This window comes from Melanerpes formicivorus, unplaced genomic scaffold (assembly GCF_026170545.1).
Source record: "Melanerpes formicivorus ecotype bairdi unplaced genomic scaffold, bMelFor1.0.p_v2 SCAF_16, whole genome shotgun sequence".
Taxonomy (NCBI): Eukaryota; Metazoa; Chordata; class Aves; order Piciformes; family Picidae; genus Melanerpes; species Melanerpes formicivorus.
The window spans coordinates 11,450,007-11,470,023 of record NW_027142368.1 but is presented as its reverse complement, the minus strand read 5'-3'; the positions used below and the strand labels follow the sequence as shown (position 1 = coordinate 11,470,023).

General features: G+C 39.8%; 2 protein-coding genes across 3 annotated transcripts in view; one reads left to right on the top strand and one right to left on the bottom strand.

The window, feature by feature from the left end:
* Positions 1-14,170, top strand: part of SERGEF (secretion regulating guanine nucleotide exchange factor) — a 144,592-nt gene extending 130,422 nt beyond the window's left edge. The window contains exon 11 of the mRNA XM_068148112.1: positions 11,826-14,170. Coding sequence (XP_068004213.1) covers positions 11,826-12,001 — 176 coding nt within the window. The 3' untranslated portion in view covers positions 12,002-14,170. The remainder of the gene's footprint in view (positions 1-11,825) is intronic.
* KCNC1 (potassium voltage-gated channel subfamily C member 1) overlaps positions 5,490-20,017 on the bottom strand; it is a 111,664-nt gene continuing 97,136 nt past the window's right edge. For both annotated transcript variants that reach the window (XM_068148104.1, XM_068148109.1), the window contains one exon: positions 5,490-7,571. In XM_068148104.1, the coding sequence (XP_068004205.1) occupies positions 7,390-7,571 (182 nt within the window). In that variant the 3' untranslated portion in view covers positions 5,490-7,389. The remainder of the gene's footprint in view (positions 7,572-20,017) is intronic.

Genomic DNA, 20,017 nt, shown 5'->3' with positions numbered 1-20,017 from the left:
CCTTGTGAAGCTCCTTAGAAAGTTGCATCTTTTGTCTCGTCTGTAGGAGATGAATAATTCAGTATAGTCTTATGCAAATGTTTATTACTTTCTATGAAAAAATGTGTGCCTTATTTCTTTTCTCCATTTGTGTAGTCTCAGTTTCTCCGTGATGAATCTTTGTGAAGTGCAGCAATGTGCTGTAGTGTTTTCTGAGCTGATTGCATGCACATCTTCTGGTTGGCTTTGTGGACACTTAAATTACTGTTTAAACTGTGCTATGCAGTAAAGGAAGCAAATTACCATGGGGGAAATATTTAAGCAATGAGAGATTCAGATCACCACAGTATTTTCTTTTGTCCTTTGGGATGTTTGATTTTTCTGTTTCTCCTTTTGTATAAATTTTTCTATGAGGTTATGTGAGGCATGTCAATAAAACACGTGAGCCTTCACAGTAATCGTTGCTATAGTTACATGGTGCAGCTCTTAGCCTTCTGTACAGAAAGTGAACCACCTGCAATTCTATAAAATCCTTTATTGGAGGAGAAAGATTGAAAGAGACAGTGCTGGTGTGCAGGTACAGACCAGGTTGCTCCAATATTCTTACAGCTAATGCTGTCTTCATGCAGAAGTCTGCAGAAATGCTTTATGGTTGAGGACAGCATGAAACACCTCTCTTTTGGAGGGGGGAAAGGTGCTGGGTGCAGAAAATGGAAGATAAGAAATAAGTACCAGAATGAACTAAAAAGGATCTCAGTTCACAGAATATCTTAGCTCTGGGAAAAGAGAGGCTAAGTTGCTTTTTAAAGCCTTCTGAGGCATACCCCTGCATATAGACAGAAGTGTCACACTCTCAGAATGCTGCTGATCTCCTGACCCCAGAATTCAGTGCTTAACTTAATCCTCAGGGTCTGTACAGCACAATGTTGACATCAACCCTTGCTCTTAGGAATAGATTTTTTGTCTCAACAGATCTCATATGCATTCAGGAACCCAATAATGGCTTTTAACATGTTGTGCTGAGTTTCTTGTGGCTGAATAAATTAGGACAGGTTAATTTCATATCAGTCACCACGTGAGAAGGGACAGTTAAGCAAGTGCATGATTTCTCATCTTAGGTTAAATTCAAATGTCCATTTTTCAAGCATGTTCTAAATACACAGATGAGCCAAGCTTCCAAGACCCAATAATGACTTCACTGCAGGGTCTTTATTCACTTTATTCTGAAGTTCCAGATGTGCAGAGCAACATGAATATAATCCCATGGGTGGTTTAAATTATACAGAGACATTTTGATTATTTTTTTTAGATTAAAAAAAAAATAATTTCATTAATACACAGTATCTGTGAATTCAGGGTGAGGTCAGAACATGTAATAGAGGAGGCAGTGAAAGGTGTTCCCTAGCCCTGTTTGGCTATAGCAAAATAACGAAAATATTCAAACCAGGGTGAGAAAATGTAGAAACTGGAGGGTTAGCGAGCAGCCTTTGGCCAGTAATGCAGGCAGCACCCGGAGGTTCACTTCCCCTCTCTGTCTGCTGCTTCTTGCGGTGGTTTCTGCCATTTCTCAGGAAGGAAGGAAGGACTGAGCAGATCCCTTCAGAGCTCAGGAAGGAGGATTATATTTTTGCTTTGCACAAGATAATTCTTCCTCTATAATGAGAAGGTTTAGAGTCACAGGGCTAAGAGGAGCAAAGTGTTAGTAGCAGAAACTGATAGCTGGAAATGAGGGAATTAGGCATGACTCAGGGTTTTGCTCTTGACTCCAGTCGAACTTCTTTCCTCATGGCTTCTCTTCTCATTTCAAGAAGCAATTGGTCCCTTTGCTATTCTCATCAAGCCTTGCCTCCACTGCTTAAATCCTGTTAAGACCTTTGCTGATTACCAGTTGGAGAAGCAGCTTCGAATCCATCCATGCAGACAGCCTGAGGGATAACTGGTTACCTAATCATACAGTCAGCTAAGTAATTTTTGCACCTCCTGGGGCTCGGGGTCTAGCTAGTACATGCTGACATGAGGCTGAACTTGACTTACATTGCCTTGTGGGTGAAAAGTTGTGGCCAGTATCATGTTAGTCAAATGAAATCTTTAAAAGTAGAATTATGCTTTGGAATTAATACAGAGTTGACGTTAATTTAATTGTCCTCTGGAGAGCCAGAAAAAAAAAAAGTAAGTAGCAAAAACATCCAAAAAGCTTCTCTTGCAGAGAGAATAAGAAATATGTCTGCCTGAGAGAGCTTTGGGAGCTTTGCAGAACAACAGAAAAAACCCAACCAAACAACCTCTCTGTACACAACCTAATTAAAGAAAGAATGAAATAAAGCAGTGTGGGAACTGTAGACTAATTAATTAGCAGGATCTCCTAAGAAGTGCCTGGAAAAGATAGCTTTTCATGCCAGAAAGTCAACAGTTCCATCAGCAACCTTTTAGCAAGGAGAGGTGTCAAAAATCACAGCTGCTGAAATCAATGGAACCATATTTCAACAAAGGGATTTAAAGGCAGGTCTAAACAAGAAAGAGGAACTACTTAGACCTAAAAATAATTCCCAAAGAAATTACTGAAGTGTAATGTTTTTCTCCATAGCAATACATGTTCTCATGTGGAAATTGGGAACAAATTCAATCCATCAGGTAGCTGAATAAACTTAGGAAGTTCCCTTTGAATTTAATTATACACAACTGGCTCTGAATCAAGAATTTGCTTCTCTTCCTTTCCTGTGGTGAATATTTCAACCAACTGGGTACAAAAGATGCAGTAAAACTGTAAAGAAGTGGCACCTGACTATACAGAAGTGGCACCTAATGTAGAGCTGATCATCATGCTAGAGAAGATTTTGTTAACTTGAGAACATTTTGAGTTGTCTTGTGTATGCATGACATTTTTGAAGAATAGTTTACATCTCTGTTCTCAAAGTTGGGTAAAGATTTTGGGGGCACTTGAAATCTCAGTGGATTTCTGATTTTGCCTTTGAAGTATCTGACTTTTCAGAAAGCTCAATGTCTTCTGACAAGAAGGTTGTAAAGCAGCTTGGACTGGTCAGCTATGCAAGATTTGTCTGCTTTAAACTGTCAGAGCTAGTCAGATATCTATAGACAGTGGAGAGGAAGAGATAGGTAAAAGTCTGGTAGAAGGATTCTTTTGACTTCAGAAAAGAACTGTGAGTCCAGTGCATGAAGGAGACTCCGTATCTTCAGTGTTTCCACTTCCTCCAAAGTGAGAATGAAGCTCTTGAATTCTTCATTTAGTCAAATATGCTTTCATAGGTAGAGTCGGGGAAGCTTGGGGTGGGTTGTTTTTTGTTGTTTTGTTGTTGGTTTTTGTTATCTCTGGCAGATACAGTTCTTCCAAAATGGTGTCACATATTCCTGTCTTGATTCCAGATAGTTTGCTCTTCTCCCTGAGGTTATGCAGAGGATCAGATGGGAAAGTGCCAAACGGCATCTCAGGGACCCAGCTTGTGTTGTCCATTCTGGTCCTCTGACCTTCTGGAGCTGGCATGGTGCCTCTTAATCCCTCTGCCCATCAGCTGTTCTTCCTGTTACTGGGCCAAAGACAGATTTTACTCTCCAGCCTTGGATCCCCACACTTGATGCACAGATGCTGTTTTCACTATGACTGTTTGCCAGGGTCCAGAAAAACATACTAGAGGAGAAACTTTCAGAAAACTTCTCTGTAGTATTAGTTGCAGGAGTTTTTTCATATCAGGACATTCTTTTCTGCTTGCTTTCTTCCAAGGACTGACTTTCTGCATTCCCTTTGCATAAGGAGGTGCCTCCAGGTCAGAATTAAGGTGCTTCTTACAGTGATGGAGGCAAAGTGGTGAGGTGTCCCCAAAATATACCTTAAGCCCTATGTGTCAGAGATTATATTTGCCTTTCCTAATTAAAATGGCTCAAATGGTGTCGCTTGCACCCACTGGCAGCCCACATTCTGCCTGCATTTCTTTCTCAGCCTTGCTCACTTCTAGGGAAGGTGAGGCAGGACTGATGTGAAGAGTAAGCATACGGCTGTCTAACCCATGGAAGAGGCTGAGGGTAGAGATGTGGAGGAGGCCTGCTGCAGTGCAGCAGGGTTATTCCCCCACTGAATGGCATACCTTTGTAAAAGCAGTGTTTGCACACCTGTAGGTACTGTGTTCCACTTCAGGGCTGGGGTCTCTTTAGTCCTGGATTGTTGCTTGAAATGCTTGGGGTTTGCCAGTTGAGTATTGAAACTCAACAACATTTCTTCACAAGAATGATGATTTTTGTAATTAAATCATGTAGTGGATAAAAGTAATGGAGAATAGAGTGAATTTTCCCCATGCAGATGAGAAAAGGCAGAAGTTAGCAGACTGTGCTTTACTTTTTGTCCTGAAAAGTTCTGCACTAGAAAATTATGTCAAAACATGTTTTTATCTAAGCAAACTAGTCTTTGCTTTTAACAGACACTGATAGCAGAACTCTTCCTTCACTTAATACCAACAAGCAATTCCTCCAGACTTCACTCAAGAGTCACGTAGGATTTTAAACTGATGTTTGGAGAAACAGATCCAGTCCTGCCTTCTGGGTACTTCATGTTTTGAAGCTGTCTGCTCTGATTTTCTTCCTGACTGTTTTTAATTCTGATGGTACGATGCTTATTTTTTAATTATACCTGACAAAGTACAGTGAAAAATATTCAAGGAGTTACTGCTATGGTCCTGGTCATAATGGCAATTGGTTACCTGGGAAAGAAAATCTGTGTCATGCCTCTGATAGACATTATTTGGCTCACTGCTTTGCACAAATTTCCTCATTGGGTGATAGGGCTAAAGGTTTTGATCTTTTCCTTACCGTTAAGAAATGGGAAGAGCTCGAACACTTGGGTTCTGCTTTACAGTAGACACTGAAAATCCTCTCTGAAATCTGAGAAAGGGTTTAGCCATGTGTAGCCCTGTGAATGAGACTGAGGGTGGTATTACTTTACAGTTTGTGTGGGGCTTGTTTTGTTGTTTGTTGTGTTGGTTTTGGTTTTGTTTGGGTTTTTTAAATGTGTTTTCCTTCAGTATTCAGCTACTGGTTTACTTACAATTGAAAGTTAACACAAACCCAGCCCAGCCAAGCCAACCTGAGGTAAAAACATTGTCTGTTTCATTTGCCCCTTTGAACAAACGTGACTTGCCTTTAGTGCACATACTTGAATTAAACCTCTTCAGGGTCTGTGTTTGAAGTTGGAATTGTGGGATTTTGACATTCTTTTCCTTTTCTTGCTTGTTTTCATCTATTCTCAGGGCTCTGCCAGCTATGTAGATGTTATGATTTCACAGAACTGTGTATATGAGATAGAGTGGAACAGTGCTGTTCAGTAGCAGCAATGTTAATATAGGGTTGTTACCAAGTAATTTTCAGGGCGCTCACATCTCAGATATTCTTGTATGTAGGTAGATCCTGAGTTACCCCATTTAGACTGCAACATGATAGCAACTGCAACCATACCTGTAACAGTAGGCACAAAAACTGAGGCAGACAGACAAGGCACATGACCCACTGGAGTTTTATTGGATGTGCACTTGCACTACAGTACAGTGTGGTATAGGCACACTTGAACCAGATACAAGTAGGTTAACTCAAGTACAACGGTTGCAGCACAGAGGAAATGTAGTCCATAAATCCTTCCCTAGTCCATCCTGAACTCTCCAACTACAGCTATGCAATCGCTTGTATCACGCTAGGTATTGTAAAGCTCTCAGGGATACACATATATTGCAGTGCTGTCGCCATTAAACCTGCACTGTGGTGCTTGCAGGGGAGCCATCATCTGAGTCATCATGTTACACTGAGATTACAACTTGAAACTCTGCAAAGGCATCCTAATAGCGTCACTGCTGAGTTGCAACTGCTTTTGTTCTGAGGCAGCATTTGCGTAGCTATGAGAAAATCTACCAGTTCAATCAGTAAGAAGGAAACATACACTTCAGTGACCCCTTCTTCCTGGACTTTTCTCTTTGCAGCTAACACTTTAGCTTATGACTTCCGGACTTCATCTCAGACTACTTGTTAAGCATGGGAAAAAAGCCCTCACTTGTTTAATATCAAAAAGCAAGATTTTTTACTTCACTCAACAGTAATTGCACATTCATATTGTGTGTCTTGAAACTTGACCAAAATGCAGCTTTGCAATTAATAAGGGAAAATAAGAGGGTAGTCCAAACTAAAGCCCATTTAAACACAAAGCTATTTTACAGAAGATGTCCGTATGGAAATTTTACACATTTCATGTCTTGGTTCTGAGTTAGACAATTGTGTTCTGCAGAAAAGGACATCTTCAGAGAGAAACCCCAAAAATGCTCACTTCTGTTTGATGCAAAAAGCCCTTCAGGGGAAGAGAATTGCAGTCAGATAAGAATAAATTGTAGATAAATGTTCTCGTACTGAATATTTTTCTACTTTCTGTTGCATCGTAAGTTCCTTTCTCCAAGCTGCCAAGGGTGAACAGCCATATATAGCCCGGTCTGCACAATCTTCTTAAGACTACATACTTGTAAGTGGACCAATGCATGATACAAAGAGTTGCTTTGTAAAACATGCTAAGCACCAAAATACTTCTGAAATATTATTTTCCACTTAGTTGTTCTATTTTTGAGGAGAGGGCTCCTGAGAGCCCATTGGGATCTCTTGTTCCTGACTTCAGACAGTAGGCTGAAGTAGGCATAAACACCATTTCACTCACATACTGCTGCTCACCTTGCTGTCTTTACCTTCTGCTCTATGATTTGCTCAGTGCTTTGAAAACTGCTGTAATGAGGGTTTTGTCAGATTCTTGCTTCTGCCTTTATCACTGAACTTTTGTTTATTTCTTTTCCTAGGCCTGTGCTGAAGGTGGCCTCTAGTTTTAGGTCTTGGGTGTTCTAGGCCAGAATTAATCGCAGCCTTCCCCTCATTTTCTTTGTATAATCATTTACATCAGTTTCAGATGTGTGTAAACTTGAAGTGGTGATGCTTCATACACAGCATGCATGGGTGCAAATGGCCATGGCACCATATCTTCCATGGGACACTTGAATGACTCACACCCTGCTAGATGTGCTTTGACATACTGCTACATCCATTTTATATTGGATGGATGACCTCTTACTAAGCACTTAGTATGAGGTATTTTCTGTATGTTCTGTTTCACATCATACAAAAGGTCATGAGACTGCAGTCTCTGGCTCTGTTATGTGATCATGATTGTCTAGTTCTGGTCATACAAAGTTAGAGCACTGTGACACATTTAATGCCTGTCATTTTGAGAGGCAGGGATGTAAGTGCTGAAAGAATGTCACTCTCTGCCATGCCTGACATTCTGATGGAGCAGACATCAGTGCCACATTCAGAGCCTCAAGAAAAATCTCTCCCTTACCTAATTTGTCAGATATTTTTTTTGTCCTGTACTTTAAAGAGCAACATTTAAAGATTATCTTGTCTTCTACAGCTGTAAAAAAAGGCATCTTTAATGCTTAATCCTCTCTGCACTGCAGCTGCTTCATGTATGATATAATCCTCATGTATTGTCAGTGGACCAGACACGTTCAGTCTTGCACAAAGCCGTGAGCCCAGGTTTTGTTCTATGTTGAGCTGGAGATGCTTTCCTGTTGGGAAGGAATTGACATGTTTGAGTAAATCAAAAGAAAAACTTTGTGCAACACCCCTGAGCTTTAGTTATAATAAGTACCACTTGTATTTTCCTGTGACAGTTAATCCTTGCAACAGAAATCTCTCCTTGCTACCTACACACAGCAAAGCAAACCTTTCCATCCTACAGGAATTCAGTTTTGCCACAGAAACTGTAAAGTTGCAGCAGCTCAAGAAAGCAAGGATCTTGAATTTAAATCCTAGAATACAGTTTTGTAACTTTCTTCCCTGTGCTTTTTTCTTCAAAATGGCAATGCATAACTGAATAGGAAAATAATAAAATCTGCCATAAACTAGCCTGAACCTAAGCCATGGCTTGTTTGATGTAACATGGGCTGATGCTTTAAAATAAATGCATGTTAATTTGTGCAGTGAGGCATTCAGCTCCTGTTTTGAAGTGTCCTATGAGGACATAACAGAATTTCTGTTGTCATTGTATATTAGCAAGATAGCATTACCTCTAGTGAGCAGGCTGTTATTTACCTGAGGCTTGAAACAGTGCGTGGGGAAATGCACAGCATGTTTGTGTGAAACTGCTGAGGCTTTTTTTGATAAGTGTCATTCTTACTATGTCTTTCTCTACTTCTCTGTATCACTGTATGTTGGACTCCCTCCCCAAACACCATATTCATTTTTCTTGTCCCTTCCTACTTTGTAACTCTCAGCTATTGTTATGCTGAGGAAATGAGGATAGGAAAGATCAGATGTGCTCTGTGCATCTCTTCCGTTTGCCATTCTTGGGATAGATACTGATATTGAAGGAGAAACTAGAAATTGGACTTTCCCAAATGAAATTAATTTCAAAGGAGGTGTGTAGCCTTATGCTCAATTTTACAGCACTCCACATGCCATCATGTGTCCCTAAGCCATATTTGGCATCTCTTGTACCTCAGTTGATTTTCTGACTCTCTTCAGGAGTGAGTAATTGTAATTGGATATTTTTTGACAGTTGGCCTTGAGGCCCTGACCCAATTTGCAGGCCCTGCTTTATTATGCAATAGACAAGTACAGGCAGAGAGGTCCAACTAAAAAGACAGTGTTTCTGCTGTAAAAATATAACTCACATCTTAATCTTCTTGGTGCTCTAATATTTTAAATTAAGATATTAATTTAGAGCACCAAGTCAAAGAAGTCTATATTGTGTAAGCTTCATGTATTATGAGTAACTCTTTGAGGCTACTGGAAATTGTTGTTTCCAGGTACCAGGGTGTATAACATGCATGACCTGAAGTCATCTGAGGAGAGGACTGAACTGGTCTAGGTCTGATGCCTGGGGAGAGCTACTAATGATGTAAAGGTGAAGTGAGGACAGATTGTTGACTGGAGGGTATCTTTGAAACCAGCATGTCTTTAGCACCATGACTTTGTCCTGAGTATCAAAAATACATGTTGCTTCCTGGGAATTGTGTTAGTTTGCTTCTTGGTGTCAACCCTTTTCTTTATATTCTAAAATTTCAGATCTTTTGCTGCTAACAAAAATGCAAAGCTTTAGAGGGACATTTCTGTCCTTCCCTTTTTGCATGACACCCTGGCACTGATTTTTTGCCTATTGTAACTTTGTCTATAACCATTTGTAAAGCAGGACTAATTTAAGGTTAAAAAAAAATAACAACAATTTGAGGCACTTTGGAGTATTGCTAAGAACACAGAGTCTATACAGTAGAGCTCTACTAAAGCATTTTAACACATCCTTAAAATGTGAAGCTCTCTGATAAATAGTTTGGCTTTGAGACACTTGGATTGTCATTACAGCCAACTTCTCTTTGCTGGTATGGTTGGAAGAGTGGAAGTGCAGTAGGAAAGAGGCAAGCTTTTGAAAATTCCAGTGATAAGCCTCTAGGGAACAGGCTGCTTTAGAAACAGACTATAGCTTGAAACTAGGCTGCACTGATATTTGTAGCTTCCTTTTTTTCAGTTTTCCTTGCTTTACCCACAGACCAATTATAAGGATGTTATTTATCATAACCTGTCTTCAGTTGCTTAAGATTGCCGTGCCTGGACTAAGGCAATACCTTGGTCTCCCTCTATAGTCAGCAGGGTGAGATAGATTTGATTTTGATACCAGTGTTTGGATAAGAGGAATTGCCTGTCGGAGAGATGTAGATGACTCTGTCATCTATAGATAATGATCTATAGTTGAGTTGCTTAGTTTTTTTAGGTGGCTGAAGCTCAGTGCAGTCAATCTGACTGAGAGCATCTTACTTGCTAACATTGATTCTTCTCATGTGAAGAACAGAGTACTTGGCAATAAGGACTTGCCCTAAATCCTCTCCTTTCCCCAGAATCCTGTCCTCTCTCCAATATGCTGCAGCTTTATTTTACCTAGAAGTACTTTTCTGCAGTTTAATCAACCTGTGGATTGCAGTTGTCGCTTCATTGACCTTGAAAAAGCCTAGATAATTGCAAATAGAAGGAGGGCAGTAGCCTCTTCCTGGTTTGTGTGAGCAAAGCAGACAGATATGTTAAGGGCTTTTTTCCTCCCCATTTTTTTGTATATTTGATGTCTGGGGAAAAAAACCTGCATAGTCTTACTCTAGACTTTCATTAGTGTTGTTTATAAATTGTAAATATATGTAAATGTTGTCCAATTTGTATGTATTCATTTCATATTTTAGATTGTAGTTTTGCTTGTAGATACAGCTTCACTTACTTTCAACAGAGCTGGCCTGGCAATTTGATGTCTGGGGTGGGGAGGTGGTGGTGGAATTTCTGACACAGGTCAAACATCTGGCTCTTTTTCATGTACCAATTGTTCTCTAAGTCTTCTGCAGGCAGATGTGGTATAGTACACCTTTTATTTTCACTACAGTAATTCTCTGCCCTTTAGCTTTCTTTACTTCTGACTGGATGTAATGAGAATCCTTTTTGTGGCCTGTCGTTCTGAATCTCTGAGCTGCCCTTTCCTCCCTTGAGATCTCTGCCTGCTTCTCCATACATGCACAAGGCACTTTTCTATAAGACCATTCATAAGTCCTAGTTGCTCCGTTATTTTTCTTTTGCCAGTTTTCACTCTGAGCTGTATCTAACCCACTGTGATGTGTTATTATGTTCCACTGTCTTTAAGATTGCTGAGAAAGTTAAGGGTTTAATTATATCTGATTTCAGTGAAGTTCACATTGAATTACAGAAGAGGAGAACTTGAATATACTAATATGTAAAGAAAACAGACAGCTCCAAGTGTTACTGTATTTGCAGAAGAGAAGGATGGTCCTGCTGGCTTTGCAGTATTCTTCCTCAATTTTGAAATGCAAAATTATTTGGAAATGATGATTGGGGTTGGATTTTGTGAATTTTGGCACTTCTCATTATTTGGACTTCACAATGGTACTTTGTGCTGTTAATACCTGCTGCTTTTCAAAAATAGCAGTGCCATCAGAAATATTGTAGGATGGCTTTCTTTTTTAGCACAAAAATTTACAGGCACAGGCTGTGACAGCCAAATAAAGAAAAGGAAATAGGATAAAATCTCTCTTGTAGTTCAGAGTAAGACTGTTTTATTGGTAGATTTTTTTGTTGTTGTTATTGCAGCCATATATAGAACAAAATTTACATATTGTGCTTCAAGAAGGAGTACCGTGGCGGCATAATAATGCACAGATCATGATTTGGGATACCAAAGAGTAGGTGTTACAAAGATAAATAATAATGAGGCAAAATAAGGATACTCAAAGCAGTGAAATGATGTCAAAGCAAGCAGAAGAAGTAGGATGAGTAAGGGGAAGGCAACTTGTTGGAGGCCTGTATTTAAAGGAAAAAGGTGAGAAGGGAACTTGAAAGTAGGAATGAAATGTAATTTGGCTGCTTTGAGACTGTTCCCCAAGACCAGTCTGTTCCTACAGACCACACTGTGAATGATTAAACTCATTGAGCTTGGTTTGTGGTAGTTTTCCCTACTAGGAATCCATATCATTTCCACATAATTTCTGGGAAGGTCCTTAAAACACAGAGAAATTTCTATGGACTCTACATAAATTCTGAAGCTCATATTTACTAAGTTATTTCCAAATGTCTTTCTTACTTTAGTCTGTTTGTAATAGTAGTTCGTTAATAACATTTATGTGGGTTTCTTTACATTTTTAAAGAGAATGAGACCATTTTTCTCCACTTAAGCAGAATTTCTTGGAAGGTGATTTGGCAAATCTGCTCCCCAAAACTAACCAAAGCTGTTGTGTCTCTGGTCTTTATTCTGTATTTTGTATCCTCTCTTTTAGGTGGCCAGTGCTTCTCTTGGGGATGGAACGAACACGGAATGTGTGGCGACGGCACAGAAGTGAATGTTCATGTCCCGAAGCCAGTCAAAGCTCTTGGTTACACAAAACAGATATTAGTTGGATGTGGGGCAGGACACTCTATGGCACTCTGTCAAACTCCAGACCTGAAATCATAGCATCATGTGTGTGGATGCATATCTTTGGACTGCATATCCCAGAAGTGCTACAAGAGGATTGTTTGTGGTTAACATAATACTTGGGAAGCACAGAATTTTTTTCCTAAGACTGAAAGGACAAAGTATGCATGGAAAATGGCAGTCTTCTAAACATTGTCTACTGCAGTCCTTTTCTTAGGTATTGACTTTTTAACCACAGGGAAAATGGCAAACATTGTGCCTTGATGCAATACCATTGAAGAAGGAATGATGTTGTTTGTTTTTTGTCTTTTCTCATTCTTCTGAAGAGTCTTTGAAGAAGAAACAGAGAGCTTAGTTTCCTGTCATTGGTGTAAAAATTCAGACTCAGGAGATGGTGTGAGAAGTTGAAGACATGGGGCCTTTCCTGGTCTTTTATTATTGTGTCTTTACGTCATGATGAGCACGTGTTGCACCTGCCAACATCTAGAGTTGTGAACTACCGGCATCTCAGAAAATCTGGTTTGCATCACAGAGAAATACCAGTCAATGTAACTAGAGGCACATGCACATTTTAAACAGAAGATTAGGATGTAAAAAAGAAAAAGGAGCTATAATTTAGAAGGCAGGCGAAAGGGGAAATGAGACCCTTCTGAACTAGCTCTATCTTGATTAAACTGTGAAAGCAGCAGTATTTCTGAGGAATTATCTTCTGTGCCAGACATCAGTTTATTATGGATTTACAGGGTTGAAAATCTGCATGAATTATCATTAACTTGCAAATGAAACTGAAGTTTCTGAAGCTATTGCTTAGGGAAGAAAAACTTCTAATAGTTCTCGGAAACAGCACAGTGAAGTTCTTGTCAAAGGGCAAAAGTCAGTTGTAGCTTTTGAGGATGGTTTGATCCAACATAGCTCCTTTGTTTCCAGCTACCCTTGAATAGGAAGACTTAAAAATCTAAACTGAAGTTCTCCAGCCTAAAAGCCAGACCGGAATGCTCCTGAGAAGTTCAGGTTAGTTCTCACATCTGTTCAGCAGCCCAGCTGTTCAGAGTATGCCTATGGTATGGGTTCCAGGTGAGTGCTTAGCAGAGAATGTAGGAAACAGAGAAGTGTAAATTATTTTCAGCTATTATTAGCTGCCCAAGTTGAGCAAAGTTTTGGAAGCTATTTGCAAACAGAGTTTTAAAGATATTTATAAAACTGTTTTCCATACAAATACAGTGGATGTTAACCTGGATGTTTGCCACCCACAATAGTTACTTTTGCTATGGTATTTGATGTATTTCAAGCTCCAAATATAGAGAACACTACTGTGTGGTAAATGCACCTTTTAATGAGACCTACTGTTGCTAAACAGTAGTTTAATATTTAAAACAGGCTTGCCAGGGAAGAAACCTTACACAATTAGAAAACTCTCAGAGAAGGGCACTTAGGAAATAGAACAGGAAGATTTTCTAATCATCTATCAGCTTACAGATGAAGGAGAAGGAATGAAGGTGTTACTATGGGCTGCAAGGATTCTCTCTTATGCCCCACTTCCCACTTGGCTTTACAGCAATTACAGTTCATAACATAATTTGTAAAAGCATTTTGTTTTTCTATTCACTGAATGCAAAACTCGAACTGATTATGAAGCTCATTATGATGGTTCTATTACTGAAATATTCTGTAAGTTTAATCAAGTAGCTCCTCTGCAAAAAGTGCAGAATTGAAACGTGTATTGTAAAGTGGGGGTTTTAATCCATGTGTTAGATGTGGTTCTTGATGGCAATGTACTGTACTGGGCTGTGACCTTGACTCTACTTCATGCCATTTTCTAGATGTCACAGCCTCTCTACTACATGCACTGAACAGTTTCTCTTACGCTTTTTTTTTCTTGGCATTGCTCTCTGAGGTTTCTACTCTTTGTTTCCACGATGTGTATACTGAATAAACATGTTATCTTGTTTCAGTAAGCATGTCCTCTAAATAATTCTGTTCCTTGATTAACTACAGCTAGTATGTGTGCTGTCTACCATGGGGGTTACTGTACTGAGCGTATTTTGACTGTGTTCTGTTTCAGCAGTTAAGTGCAGAAGAACTGAATGGGACTTGCTTATTTGAAATGTTGTGGACTTTTTCCACATCTGTAATGTGAACACACTTTTGGAAATGCAAAGAAGGATTTGAAGTGATAAGGAGGAAAGAAAGGAAGATTTGGCTTGTTCTTAGGCCTGATCTTGTGTTTCATATCTCTGTCTTCATCTTTGACAGGACAAGAAATGCATTTTGTCTCCTATGTCTTGCCTATATAGATTGAAAACTTTGGAAGTAATGTCTTGTCTTGAAAGCTTGACATACTGAATGCTTTGTTGTCAGTCAGGACTCCTGCTTAGTTTGTAGACTGAATGATACTTGATTGTAGGTACATGCTTGAATGTCAAAACCAAATTGTTGCTTTTACATTCAGAAATGAATGCCCTGTTTTGTATGTTAGTGTGCTCTGTTTGCAGAATCAAACGTTGTACAAAATCAGCTAAGTCTTTCTACTGTAATGGGTGGTGTCCAAAGGCTAGTGACTGCTGCCTGTTGGTGTCCTGATGGAGAAGGTTGGTCTCTGCAAGGCAAATTGACGAGCTGGTGTGCTATTGCAATGTTTCTGCAACATAGACAGGCTTCTCTATGCAGGTGTTCAGTGCTAAACAGAAGAAGCCTTTTACATAAGCATTCTGCCTTCACATTCAGGCGTAAATAAACTGACAGGGTTTGTAATATGTGTGTGTGTGTATACGCACGCACACACACACACATATATACATACATATATGAAAAAAAAAACCAAACCAGTGGAGCAAGGTAAGCATCTGTGTGGCTGCTCTCGCCTCCCATTTTCTGAAAAGAAGTAAACCTGCCAGTTTGCTGACATTCATGAGAGGTAGGAGGTGAACTTACAGTTTTACTGGAGAGCAAGTTGTGAGCTTTTGAACTTCAGTCCAGAGAGCTTTCAAACTCTTGAGTGGAGGGGAAGAAGGAAGTTGTTGTGAGTATTTCTGTTGTTTAAAGCCCTAGGAGATCTGCAGTTGTGACTCATGCAACTTCCACATGCAGTGGTGCAAGATGCTTCTGTTCCATTTTAAAGAATGTTGGTAGGAAGATATGTGTTGTGTTAGAAGTTTCTGCCTCTTGGAGGGTTTGTTTAGGCTGCTTGGCACTCACTGATGTTGTTTGACTTTGTGTAGCATTGCTGAGTGACTTGATGCTTTTCAGCTACGGCTGCTGGGCCCTGGATTTGAAGTGTATTCATTTGAAAGAAAAGTCCAGTTTTGACTTTCTTCCTCTGACCAGTCACCGCTTTTTACATGACACTGACTTTCCTCCCCTGTCTGCATGCTGTCAGCCCTATTGGAGACTAACTACTTCTTGCTATCTGCAACTGCCATAAAAGTCACTTCTGCATGAGTGACAAGGTTTTGCTCAGCTATGTGGTTGAGCACATAGATATTTAGGGGAATGGGAAGAACATGATTTGATTTTGTTATATGACATTTTGAGTCATAAGATTTAAAGATGAAGATGGAAAACAGATGAAGGAGATCAGTTTAAATGTATGGGATAAAGGTGACCATGGAAAAACATGGCAATAGAGATCTTGACATAGCTGAAACATAGGGGAAAAGGAGGGTTAAGGGGAAGACAGATTCAACCTACAGGTCCTGAAGACTGAGCAAGCACAGAGTGACAGCGGCATTCCAGCCAGCTAGTATGGTGGGAGTGAGATGAGGAACAAACTGTGTTATTTCTTGAACATTATAGTTCCACCTGTCCTATTGTTTATTAATAATAATATGAATTATCATCCTGCAACAGGTTTTCTTTCTGGTTCATGGCAATCTTGAAATTTCTAGTTCTCTTCATTTGGAACAGCAAAATCTGTGCTCACCGTCCAGTCTCAGCAATGTTTAGATCAGGCCTGTGACCTAGTCCAGCACTTAATAAAATACTTATAAATTCCATGAACTCTGGATCTGATTTAAACAAGACTTACATCATTTTGGGAATTCCACTTTCCCCCCTGTATTAGACATCAAGGCAATGATAGATCTTTGTCGCTGAAACTGTGATGTGGTGTGTTCATCAGAAAGTCCCTTGTGTTTTCTTTGCAATGTTGGTATTTTTAGGGCATATGGCATGTCTTGTGCTTTTTCTTTCAGCTAGATATTTTCTTAAAAAAGACTCCAGAATTTTTCATCAGTCATACTTGTGGTATTTACTACCAGCTTCTAGTTCAGAGCAGCTGAAAATTCCATAAAGGGAAGATGAAAATACTGAATACCCTAAGTCTTGCTTCCCAAAGGCTGTGAGTGGATGAAGTCTGTGGTAGGGAATTGCCTTGTGTGGGTTTGATTGCCCTTGAAAATGTGTGCAGTGGAAAAGTAGAGCTTACACTGAATTACCTGAAAACTCTAGTTGACACAAAAATAATTGGATATTTGAACTTTCAACATATCAGTATCTTGATTTATGTGCAGAACAAGAGGTAGTACATGCATTTTTTTTCTTCTTTCAGCTTCTGTGCTGTTCTTAATTCCTGATTAATGCTGGTCTTAGATGTTTTGCTCCATGTTAGAATGAATGATTTAACAGCCTTGAATTAAAATGCTTTGGATACATGGAAATGGCCTTCTGCTGGATGAATGTCCCACAACATAACTGTAACAGGAAGTGTTAACCACACATGCCTTTAAAGTTCATTCGGAGAAAGTGCATATATAAATCCATTATTCTGTAACATCTGTAGAGGTTGAAGGGACTGGAGTAAGGCACATTCTTTACCCATTCATGCATTTCATTCAGATTCATCAGTCAGCTGTCTCTGCATTCACCTGTTTTTAATGCAGGAGCATTTTTTACTCATCAGTGCATCTGCAGAACATGGAAAGAGAGCATGTGGCTGAAAATACTCAGCCACAAAAAAGATCTCTGTATATGAGTTGTGACCTGGATGACCTATGTGTTACCTTGTGGGAGAGTGAGGAAGCATAAATTTAGAGTACTGGGAGAACACATTTTTCAGCTTGATTAGAATCAAGAACAGCAAAGGAATTATTCCTGAAAAAAGGCTGGCTGTGGTGATGAGAAATTTCAGAGAGAACTTTTATTTTGCAAAACTCCCTCAGGCATTTCTATTGTGTGGCATGTCAAATTTTGATTTATTTTCAGACAAGTCATTGCAGGTTGCAAGCTGGTCAAATCTAAGTCCAATTCCTGTGATTGCCAGCCCCTCAATTCACTTTCATTTTCCTCCTCAGTTTCCTGGCTGCTTTGCCTATGGGCCGACTTGCTGTTGAGATATGCTACAATCTTGAGGGTAGTTCTGTCTGCAGGGCTTGTGATCAAGACTTTGTCAGTGGAAACTGCAGAATTTCAGTTCAATATGATCATCTTTCAAGTGTACGTGAACATGTTTCTGTAAGATGCAGCATTTTTGCATTTTTATAGTTAGAAGTGGGGCCAAGAATGGGAAGATTTGTAATGTTCTGACATGATTATAGCTTTTTGCTGAAACATCAAATGGGTTTTGCTTTTGGTTTGTTTTAACTGATTTGAATGCATGAAGACGTGGTACCTAAATTAAGGCAGCAGAGGAGTTGCTAATCAATAATGAAGATGCTGTGTTATTTTAACTGTGTGGGTGCTTAATCATTTTCCATAATAATCGTGCTTTAAAGTACAAAAGAAAAGGGATTCCTGTAGGGACATCATGCTTTTCTGCAGACAAGGAAACATGATGCCTTTTAAATAGTGGAAAGGTGCTTCTCCTCTCTGGTGCCTTAATTCTGAATAGACAGATTATAATACCTGTTTTTACTTAAATACCTCTTTTCTTCTTTGGACCTCCATGCACTTTGAAAAGGGGATAACACCCTGAGGCACAAAAAAGATTGAAGTGCCTCAACCAACATAACAAAACAGGAGCACAGCAGAGCCAAGAATAAAATTTCCTCCTTCTGAGTCACAGGCCAAGGCTCTGCCTTCTTAGTGGTCTTTGATGTTTTGTTTTGTTGGTGTTTGTTGTTTGTTTTGTTGTTGGTTTTTTTCTTTAACTAAGCCTCAGTGCTACTTCTTCCCTCTCTCCTTGCGCTTCTTTCCCCCTCACCACCGATTGCTGTCTCTTCGTATGCTCCCCTCTCTCCTCCTTGCATAACCCATTTTCCAGGCCCATCCTGTGTCCTTCTCATTTCCCACCTCTTATACTACTGCTGCCTCTTTCCCAGTCACCCACTTGCACTGACACCACCAACGCAAAGCGTGTCTCCTCCTGAGCTTATTTGCTTGGCTTCAAGCCATGAGTCTCCTGTTCTGGTGTGACTCACTGTCAGCAGCCTCTGTATGGGCTGTGTTGTCCCTGCTAAGCCCTTTGGGTCCATAAGCTGTGCAGGTGCCTTAGAGTCATAAATGTGCTATTGGAACTGCAGAACTTTTGCCAAGAGGTGCAGTTCTAGATCCATTTTCTAAGTTAAGTTCAATTTGAATTCAAATACTGTTACTGATTGCAAATAACTGTTTGTATTCCTCTAAGAGAGATGTGTTGAACCTACAATCCTAGATGAATGCAGAGGCTTTGGGACTTCTGAACAGATGCATATTTTATGCCCAAACTCAAATTTTTTGAGAGTGACTTAAAAGTAACCTGCATAATTTAAGCACATTTTCATTAAGTTAGTTTGTGTGACCTCAGAGACAAAGATACTTCCAGGTTATTTATGTGGAAAGCAGGGAGGTAGGCCATCTTGTTTTGAAACTATGAAAAGGATATGTAAAGTGGCAGGGTAATAACTGCACTTGTTTTCTCTTCAAGACGTCTTTTTGGTAAGTAGCTCTGTGCTCAGTTCCTTTCTGAGTGCACTTGCCTTAGCCCTTTTTGCTCTCCTGTATTTCAGCCTGCTCATTTGTCCCAGCAGCCATTTGTTTCAGTGATGTATTTTTCTTTTTTGCCCAGAAACTTTAAGGAGAGAGAAGGCAATTTATGTGAAAAATCTCTTTATCCAGATTAATGACTGCTGTTACAGCAATATTAGCTAGATTTTTCTTGGAGTGAGAGAACAGAAACCACTTCAAATCCTTGCTGTCTGATGATGTAGTTGTGGAAACACACCTGGTCAGTCCAGAAAATTGAGTACCTTCACACATCTGGAGGAAAAGCTCTGTGCATAGAAGGTGTGGTGCTTTTAGTGTTAGCAAGTAATAAACCACTAATGGCCAGCAGGTTTAGATGAAGGACCAGCATCAGCCCTTACAGCTGGGGTTCCATTGCCAAAAGCTGAGTTTGCAGAGGAAGAAACTCAGATGGTCATTTCCATCAGGAAACAGACAGAATATAACGGAACTGCAGAAGGTGCTGCTGCTTTTACTTGGGATGGTGTGAAGTCAGAAGTAGCCAGTGGCATTATTGCAGGCCTGAGGTCATAATCTAGTCAAGCGTGTAGTTTTAATGCTTTAATTAAGATACGTGCCTCATGAGGGAGTGGGCAGTCTTGAAGGGTTTCACATTTTTATCATAATACCCCAGCAAAAGCTCCTTAAATATAAGGCAGCTGTTAAGTTTCTCTGAGGATTCAGTGTCAGGATTTGATGCAACATCTCCTGAAATTTTCCCGTTGTCTCTTCTCTTTCCCTGTGTTGTCAGAGCTGCTGCTGTTGCGCAAGGGGAACTCTGGGGTCAGACTGACCTTAAGCTTTAGAGAATCTCCTGAAGGGTCATGGATGGAAGTGTTTTTCTGTTTCTGAAGGGTTTATGGCAAAAGACAGTTATCCCAAATCACAATAAACTGAAGGAGTACCTAAGTGACAGTGGGAGTGGTAGATTTAAAAAGTAGCATAGAATGACACTTGCTGTAGGGCATGTGTAACCAACTTGGTAGCTAAGGCTCTCATAGATGCAGAATACAGTGGAAGGGTAAGATCTGTGTGGGATTTACAGGGCTGAGTTGTTATTGTACTTATGGTAATGAAGAATTTAAGCAGCCTTCATGCTGGGCCGTTGAGTTAGTGTTAAATAAAAAACCCAGGGCAGAT